The sequence below is a fragment of the Alosa pseudoharengus genome, unplaced genomic scaffold, assembly GCF_046254945.1.
Source record: "Alosa pseudoharengus isolate Yale_2024_CS ecotype anadromous, Long Island Sound unplaced genomic scaffold, YU_APseudo_1.1 YU_APseudo_1.1_scf_7, whole genome shotgun sequence".
Classification (NCBI taxonomy): Eukaryota; Metazoa; Chordata; class Actinopteri; order Clupeiformes; family Clupeidae; genus Alosa; species Alosa pseudoharengus.
In genome coordinates this window covers 6,897,310-6,906,933 of record NW_027468859.1, presented here as the reverse complement: position 1 = coordinate 6,906,933, position 9,624 = coordinate 6,897,310, and the positions used below count along the sequence as shown (strand labels likewise).

The 9,624-nt window shown below is 43.1% G+C and overlaps 1 protein-coding gene across 1 annotated transcript in view; it reads right to left on the bottom strand.

The window, feature by feature from the left end:
- Positions 1–123: 123 nt before the first annotated feature.
- Positions 124–9,624, bottom strand: part of LOC143110408 (inositol-trisphosphate 3-kinase B-like) — a 31,698-nt gene continuing 22,197 nt past the window's right edge. Inside the window, exons 5-8 of the mRNA XM_076273298.1 lie at positions 7,339–7,543; positions 5,808–5,909; positions 4,635–4,706; positions 124–3,450 (exon numbers count right to left, since the gene is read on the bottom strand). Coding sequence (XP_076129413.1) covers positions 3,238–3,450; positions 4,635–4,706; positions 5,808–5,909; positions 7,339–7,543 — 592 coding nt within the window. The 3' untranslated portion in view covers positions 124–3,237. The remainder of the gene's footprint in view (positions 3,451–4,634; positions 4,707–5,807; positions 5,910–7,338; positions 7,544–9,624) is intronic.

Here is a 9,624-nt window from a genome sequence, read left to right as displayed (position 1 = left end):
CATGGCATTTCCAAAATGGACAGCAAATGAATGAATCAACACAGCAAACATTTTAATGTACTCCCTCGTTTGTTAGATGATCAGTAACCATAATGGATAGGACACACAGAAAAAAAAGATTCATTGCAGCCACTGTTCATTTTTTACTTCAGTAAAACTGTACAGCCAAGCATAGCACATTGCAGTATTGACATAGCAGGATTTACATGAGTACTAGTCCATAGTGGTGTAAAGGCAAACGAATCTTGACCTTGCACATGGTGAGCCTCTTATTACATCTCTGGAGTGTCACAACACCAATCTGAACAGAACCCACAATCTCCCAGCGCAAAACAGACAAATGTCATTCTGACATTTGCCATCTCCAAAGAGCAGACCACACACACACACCGGCACACGTCCACCATCATCGCCCAGAGACAAAGACAGCTGTGATTTGCTTGCCGGCAACCTGGACCACAAGAAAGTTCCACTAGACTTGTCTATTAGGTGCACTTTTTTGTCGTCTTACATGAACCTGCAAATGAGCACTATATTACAGCAAACCACTAAATGCTCACGTCAGAGGAATTTGAAGCCAATTGTAGACATGTAAACATGCAGCTACATTTAGTGTTCTTGTGCAACTGTCACAAATGTAAAGGAAATAAATATGATTATTCATTTTGAAACCCTAAAAAAAGAGGCTGTAACTGAAGGTCTCACATACTGTGATCAAAGGAGGAAACCATTATGGAGTGAGGGGATTTTCTAGTTTGTTCAGTGTAATAACAGCACCAGGACAGCAGAGGGCGACTCACTCTCAAGTGTTCACTTTCTCAAACACCACAAGCTACAGAAAGTTCACAAGCTGCATCTACTCCACAGTGTCATTTTGAAAGTGTTAAAATCTCGTTTTAAGTGAGAGTATTTTGTCTACAAACAGACATGACTTGAACAGCAAAACAGCACGAGAATCTGTCAAACTAGAATCCAAAAACTGGTTTGTAGTCTGCCTTCTTGCATATGCCTCCTCGGCCACGGACTGAGGGCAAAGGGACACTGCGGTTTGTAAAATGGCAAAAGCTTTGTCCTGTCTGTGTAGGTTGGATTTTATTTTTATTTTAGAGAACTGACCACTTTCTTTGGGAACTCACTTGCTGTACCTGCTAACCTGTCTCTCAGTTCCTACTTCAAGTTTTTACGAAGCCCTTTAGGTAACTCGTTCTCGCCAATAATAAGAGTTCCACACATAAGCAATGAACAGAGAAGTGATGCTTGTGTACAAACAAGAGGCTTCTCTTCAATATGTGCACACAAATGTGCACAATTGACTTAGTAGAGAATTACCAGAGGCTTGATTATTGCACTGTGCTGAGTCACATTTGTTCCTGTTAAGTCATTGTCCACTATTAGAAGAATCTATGTGGAAACACTGATTGAATGCAAAGCTATTGTGGGATATTAGGGAATGTTTACTGTCTGGCCTTGTTAGAGTCGGTGGACTATCTCCTGCAGTTTGTTTCACGGGGACCTGATATCAATGTGAAGGACCGTGTTGGAAAGGCAGATTTGCATGGCAAATATCCCATGCAAACAGTAAGCACCTGCTTAAAACAAAACACACTAGCCAGCATCCTTCAATGACAGGATATGGTAAGTGTATGTGTGTGTGTGTGTGTGTGTGTGTGTGTGTGTGTGTGTGTGTGTGTGTGTGTGTGTGTGTGTGTGTGTGTGTGTGTGTGTGTTGGGGCAGGGGGAGGTCATAGCAAGTTAAGTTAAGGCATTATTGCATTGTGTTTAACAGAGAACACAACCAGGATTTTGGACACTAATATGGTCCTGGGAGGGATGTTTTAGGTCGCTTCCAAAAACGTCAACACAGTTTAGCTGACCGCTCTGGCTATACATGCACCTGAGACATCGGAAAGTGGACATGTTTAGAAAGTTCTAGATGGCCACTTAAGATGGACTGTAACAGACACTCGGAAATGCAAAAGGCACTTGCCATTATAACTGTAATATAAAATGTCTCAGTCCCATTTTATATCACATGTCCTTATAACAGTGTACTGGAGGTAAGAAAATAATACCTTGTAAGTACACATAGCTATACCATAAACCCCAGTCCTAAGTATCTTACAGCAACATGTACTAAATGCTATAGTATATTCCATACTATAAATTAAGTAACACTATAGTTCATTACATACTATCAATTACTACTATCGATAAACAATTCAGTACACAGTACCTAAGGACATTAAATATAAAGTGGGACATGTCTACTTCTACTTGGCCATGAATCACTTTTTGAAAGACTCTTCCTCCCTCTGTGCACTGAGAGCTACCTCAGGGAGATCCTCACTGAAAAGGAATGTTGATTTTGGAGCTTTACTAGCGGTAAATAAAATAAGTCATTTACCACCTTCATAAGACCACTTGATGCTACATTCTTATAGTACACTATAAAAAGCATATATATGACCAAAGGCACATGATAAAAGAATTTTGTGATCACATTAAGGCTAAAACGGTAAACATTATTGGAGAGGTTAATCTATGTTAAAGATAACGATTAAAATGTAATGGAGGGATATATTCACTATTACACTAGCACATCTTAAATCCATCCTAACCTTAAAGGACACTTGACAAAGTTGCTGGACAGGAAACTGATTTGTGCTAAATTTAACTGCCTGGAACAGCGAGGTGAAATGTTTTCATTACACCCCCACTTTTACCACGGGTAACAAGTGTTGTAAAGTCGCATGTTCAAATCGAAAATGTAATTGTGGAACGTTAACGTGAGATTTAAGTGCTTGACACTGTTAGGTAACACTATGATAGAATAAAGATAAATTAGGTAGATCCCTGCGGTACATCTCCCTATAGGCTTATGAGGACACTGGCTACAAAAAACCTACTGCAACGGAAAGTCAACCTTTAAAAGATTACCGAACTATAAGGAAACAGTCTTCACATTTCACTTGAGTGTCTGTCGTTTGGTTGTTTTTTTTCCCCGTTTCATTTTGTTGATTTTTTTGTCTCATATTTTTGGGAAGGGTTAGAGGATAGCTTTTCGAACGAAAAACAGGACATCCTGTAGTGTGAGTTCCCCCAACCCCTTCAACCCAACCCGGGAGAAGGAAGAGGGGCTCCTCAACTCTCTTTTTCTTTCTTTCTTTCTTTCTTTCTTTCTTTCTCTATCTTTCTTTCTCTCTTTCTTTCTCATTTCTTTCAAGCTTGTGTTGTTTTTTAGAGGGGCTCCTGTAACACCATGTCCTCGAGAATGTCTATCAGGTGGTCGAGGCCGTAGAGGTAGCCGTCCTCGCGATTGCCCTCTGCCCAGGTGGCCCGGTGGCTCAGGATCTGTCCCTCCGGCAGCGGCGTGGTCTTGCCAAAGTCGATCATCCACACCTTGGCCTGCTCGCGTTTGTCGTGGACAAAGAGGAGCGAGCTCCCGATCACCTGAGGTAAGAAAACAAATAAAACAACCATCAAATAAACAACAAAGCGGGAAGGAAGAAGGAAGAATAAGCTTCTAATCAACTGAGAGAAAAGGGCACAAATAAACAAACTAATAAAAACATTCTAGAGATCTAGATCTTTACCACCTGAACAACCAAATAAACAATTAAATGCAACAGAGATGTGTGTGTGAGAAAATAAATAAAGTTGACGTAAAAAATGAACAAGGGACGGCACAAGAGCAGGTACTAATCACCATGGCGCCAGGAGAGGACAGGACATGGGTAGGACACACACACACACACACACACACACACACTTCCATGTCTGAACACAAAGCATTCTCTCCCTGCTCAGTAAACATCCTTTGGCAAGAAAGAGACCACACTGTTTCCTTTCTCAGAGCCGAGGGCTGGTAGAGGCTAACTAGACGTGGTCATTTGCGTGCGCGTGTGTTTCTGAGTGGCCTCAATGTAAATGAATCGCATCCTCCATGGCAGTAACATTAATACACACACATTCACACACACACCACACAAGTACACACCACACACACACACACAAACACACACACACAGACAGACACGCACGCACGCACACAACATGTCCTGATTTCTTTGAAAGAGGGATGTCCCCATTACAGAGATGTAAACCATGTTATCAGTTCTCTCTAAATAGCAAAGACTAAAATAGATACACATTATCAATGCAGACAGAACAAGCTTAAGCTATATCCTTAATGTTAATTAATCAATAGTATCGTGTGGATTCGACAGCTACCTTTTTTTAAGTAAGACCTGGGACAAAAATATTACATAGTGAAATACCAGACAGCCCAGGTGCATATAAGCAATGCCAAAGACTCCATTCTCCTTACTGGATGTCTGTGTGGCATCAGCATGAGTTTGACTAGGCTATGCTGGACCTTTTTGAACGACCTTCAAACGATGAACGCTGAATGCTACAATGGACCAGCTTATCTGGCCATGTCGATAAAGTCTGTGAATTAGTTCAGACTTCTGTTGTCTGTGTTTCCACTGTTTATGTGGGACTGTTTCGAGTTGTTCCTCTCTCAACAATTACAGTGGATAAGAAAAGCAGCGCGAGCAAAGAAGGCCTAGCTTTGATGTCTCAGGATCTTAATATCGCTTGAATCAGGGAGGACAAAGTGGTTCTTTATTTACCTCGTGTGTCTTGAAAAATGCTGATGTTTCCAGAGTGTCCCTGATGGCCTTTAGTCTGCTGAGATAAGAGGTCTACGAAAGAAAGAAAGAAAGAAAGAAAGAGAAAGAAAGATAAGAAAAGAAAGGAAGAACATTCAAATTATTCAAGTCACAGCCGGCGCCAAAGACTCTTTCTAATGTATTAATTATAACAAATACAATGACAGCTTCCGTTCTGTCCACTGAGCAGGCCGCTGTTTGCCCGCAAACACACTCATCTTGTCAAACACAGGACAACAAAACAAAACCCTTCCATGACACATGGAAGCCATGAGGATGTGCATTGTTCCTGGCAGCACCACGACGCTAATTGAGGCTAAGGCTCAAAATGCAGGCAGTGTAGGGCTAACAGGCCACTGAGGGGTCAAGGCTGAGCAGTCTATTTGTCCTGTGAGCAGCGAGATAAACAACTGTCACTGCAGCATCGTGCCAGGGACAAGGGCCCTGGTTTATGTGGCAGTTTAAAACCTGTTGAGGAGGGGATTTTTGTCCTGGTTCCTTCTGGAATTCTACGCAAACGATCTATAGCTTCAGTGTTATCAATACAGTCTATGGGGGAAATCTCTGAGGGTAATTGTCACATCATAATGCGGAACTCTTGGTTCGCGAAAATTCGAACATATTTGTGGCCGTACTCCTCAACAGGTTAAGCCCGCAGCCCTGGGCCTGGAACCGGGCCAACGCCTCTGCTTAAGCAGCACTGGAATTAGGGTGTGGGTGAGTGGTTAGTGGTGGGTGTTGCTGGTGGAAAGTGGGGTTGTGGTGTGTGTGTGTGTGTGTGTGTGTGTGTGTGTGTGTGTGTGTGTGTATAGAGATATGGAGGATTGTGGGGTCAGTGTGTGCGTGTGTTTGTATGCATGTGTGTGTATGTGTGTGTATGTGTGTGTGTGTGCGTGCGTGTGTTTGTGTGTGTGTGTGTGTGTGTGTGTGTGTGTGTGTGTGTGTGTGTGTGTGTGTGTGTGTGTGTGTGTGGAGCAGTGTGGGTGGTGTCAAGGGTGCTGGGTATGGGAATTGTGGGCTGAGATGTATGTGTGTGTGTGTGTGTGTGTTGGGGATGGGGGTGTGGTTGTTGTCTGAGAGTTTCCTAAAGGCTTGGCCCAGCAGCCTTGAGGGAAATGGCTGCGTCACACTCACCAGGATGTTCTTGTTTCCTTTGACAAAGTCGTGGAATGCCTCTGTCACTTGCTCCCGGCTCTTGGTCTTTTTAAAGTCTCTGTTTACCGTTCCATCTTCCTTCTACAGGAGAGGGAAAAAAGTGGAAGTACACACACACACAAACACACACACACACACACACTGTTAGGTTGGAAAGGGTTACAAATATCTGCTTTATACTGGAAAGACGTATTTGAATGCTATCCCCAGTATTAGTCCGATGTGTAATATGAAACGCTGTCAACAAGTAGATTTCTAACATTCCAGTGCATAACAAAAAATGTATTGTGTGTGTGGGTGCTTTTTTCAATGTTGTCCCTTTGGGAAAAAGATACAGTACATTGCATAACAAAAAGGATAAAACAGCATAATTTTTCTGTGAAATCCGTATGGATCTATATTAAGTTAATAAACTGGACATGGATTCTGTTACGAAAATCCTCACTTTCTTATATCAGATTTGTTGACCAGCTAGGAATATACAGCCTTGTTAAGTCCACAATAGCCTATGCACCCTTTTTCTCTAAAGGGTGCAGTCGCAGAGGGCAACCTGGGATGCCATGACAACATAGTGCGGGCCGTACCATGGCCTTCTAAGGACATTCTGTACCAAGCAGGTCTTTGTGGAGATGGAAAGTCCTGCCGGCGAGAACACTGGTTGCTCCCTGGCGGTGTTATTCATGCAAGACATCTGCCCTACTGCTCATTAATGAGGATGTATTTTGGGGAAAAAAATGGTGTTTTAGACCAAACATGGTCATAGTGATCTCTGCTCCCCAGCTTAGGGAAGCATTAGACCAGCCTGCAGTAAACTAATTGGACGGACGCCCTCCAAGGTCCTTCTCGGTTTTTTTTTTCTCTTCCTTTTTTCCATGACGGATTATTTACATAACAGGCATCTTCGACACTTCACATCTGCTCATTCTCAGCAAGGTCTGAAAAATGCATCAAGTTGTGGCGGGAGACAAGCCGTCACAAACTGATGTCAGATAGAATGGAGATGCCATGGACAGGCCTTAACATGTGACAGAAACACTCCCGGGTATCCCCCAGCAACCCCCGCTGCTGTTGCTTCGGGCAACGGCCCACGGTTACGTAACTGTAAGATGACTGCTCTGTGCAACGGGCACACCAAGTTGGAACATTGGTAATTCAATTCAAGCCCTAAGCAGCACCTTTAAATTATCGCTTCATGACAAGGTCTATTATTTTGGCAACGCTTGGTCGGTTATGTCAACGGAAGCTTGTGCCGTTTGTGTTTCTTGGAAAGTGTTGTTTACCAAGGGTTACAGAAGCTTGACATGTATCATAGTGTACCCTTTGAGGGTGCTCCTCTCCAGGAGAACACAAGAGTCAACAAAATTAAAATGTTTACAAAGCCTCTCCATCAAACACAACATGACACTAATGAACACAGAAGAGGATGGATGGATGGATGGATGGATGAATGAGGCCCAAAGCAGAGCTCACGCAGGTGCGCAAACAGAGGTCACCGGTACGGAGTCCTCACCTTGATGCCCTCTATGCGGAAGCCGAGCGTGGCTGTGGAGCTGATGGTCTCCCGCCACTGCATGTAGCGCGGCTTGGTGACGGCCTTCTTTTCGTTCTCTTCAACTGTCGGTGCCGTAGGGTCCACCTCGATCATCTTCTGGTACATGTCACTCCGCAGGCTGGGCTTCTTGCGGGCCTTGGTCAGCTCCTCCTCCAGGTACGTCCTGGGTGGGGGGACAGGGGAAAGGGGATAAGCACTTAATGACTACGTTTCCATGCACTCCATGAATATTCCGATTGTGCATGAGTCATGTAAACATCTTATTCCAGAGGCCATGACCCGAATAAGGTCATATTCGGAAAACTAAAAACTGGAATAACATCGCTAACATATCATCTTGTTTTTCTCTTTTAACTGGAATATTGTGGCATGGAAACACATTAGTCGGAAAATGCCCCTTTCAGAATATTAAATTCCATTTGTGCATGTTTGTTTAGCTTTGGTATTTGCTTTGATGCCCTGACACTTTGCAAATAGAGCAAAAAGTTTGCACTTCTTGAGTAAAGACGAGGTCAATTTATGTATTAAAACCCGGAAGTTTAAATGTCAAGATGGAATTAATCAATGGGTGAAAGTATTGCAGGTTTTACACACACTGCTGACAGATGAAGTGAAAAATCTTTGAAAACCCCTCAATCAAAGCGGCCTATTGTAAGGCTAAAATGCAAAACAAAAGCGGCTCTAATCTGGCCAAATTCACTTATTTTGTGGTCATGAATGGAAGTCAGGGACAGAGACCGTTGAGACGTCATGACGCAGACACTACTTCTACTGCACGCCGCTGCTTTATTCAGCATATGCTGATTAACATGTAAATAGAATATTCCGCATGGAAACATCTTATTCTGAATATTGCCATAACCAGAATATGGTCCTTAATCGGAATATGGTGTGCATGGAAACATACTCATCGAGAAGCCATATGAGGCCCAACTGCATTTCAAATAGATTCTTGATGGAAAATGTAATTGTGTATATTAATACAGAGCACTTTACATAGTTTACATATGCACAAATTGAGCATAATGTTGCATGTTATAAAAACTAAAACTAATGCCAAACCTAAGTACTAAGTACATCTTTTAACAACATCTGCTGAAACAGGAAGGACTAAATCATGAAACTATTCGGTGTCTTTATCATATTTAAACATCTAAATATTGCTCATTCTGTATGGAGGATGGACAATATCACTGGGTTGTTAAGGTATGGAATGTGTTGAGAAGTTGAATGCTATTTACGAAGGAAGAACAGATGCTATACATTTATATTAATATTCACAAACTGTCTCATGTTACTGGCTAGATTACATTGAATTAATGGATTTTTATTCTCTGTCTTACACGGCAGATATTTTTCCCCCTGACAAGACAGGCTCAAGTTCTCGCAGAGTACCACATTCTTTTTGTTTAGACAGGCCCAGTCCAGCGTCTGCTAATATCCTGACCATCTGGCCAGCTGGCCGGCTCTATATTTGTCCGTTGGTGAGGCAAGGCGAGGCTCCCGCTAGACTCAAGCAAACAAAGCGGCGCTGGAAACCAGAGAGACAGCAGCCCGGAGGATTGTTCAGCTCCGCCATGTGTCAACCCCCCACCCCCTCCACTGCTCACCGCAGACGAGGATGCGTTACCGAATGGGGAAGGCACTGTCCACGACCCCTTTTTTTCAGTGATGAGAATATGGAGGATTTGTGAATTGATGTCCTTATTGGCCCGGCATCATCATGTCAGACGCCACAGCTTATTTTTTTGTAAATACTTGAGGAATCAAAACATGGGAGTATTTTACTTGCTTGGACTTCTTAAACATAACAACAGCTCCCGTCCCGTCGGGCTGGCTAATCCAGCGAGATCTTCAGCGGGCAGGGTGACAGGCTTTCTACACGGCCCTACTCCATCAGAGTAATTAACGACCAGGGATGGAAATGGTTCAGTTGGCTCTTCTTACTCCTGTTCCTCTCTCTCTTTCTCTCCCTCTCTCTCTCTCTCTTTCTTTCTCTGTCTTTCTGTCTTCACTCTTTCTGTCTCTCTGTAACTATTTTTCTCTTTCTTTCTCTCTCTCTCTCTCTCTCTCTCTCTCTCTCTCTCCCAGATGAAAGAGCTGGTGTGTGAGATGAGCCAGCTGGCTGCCAGTGTACTGGAGAGACAGACAGACAGAGAGAGAGAGAAAGAGAAAGAAAGAAAGAGAAAGATGGAATGAAAGAGAGAAAGAGAGACAGAGGGGTAGAGGAAGAGAGAGAGAGAG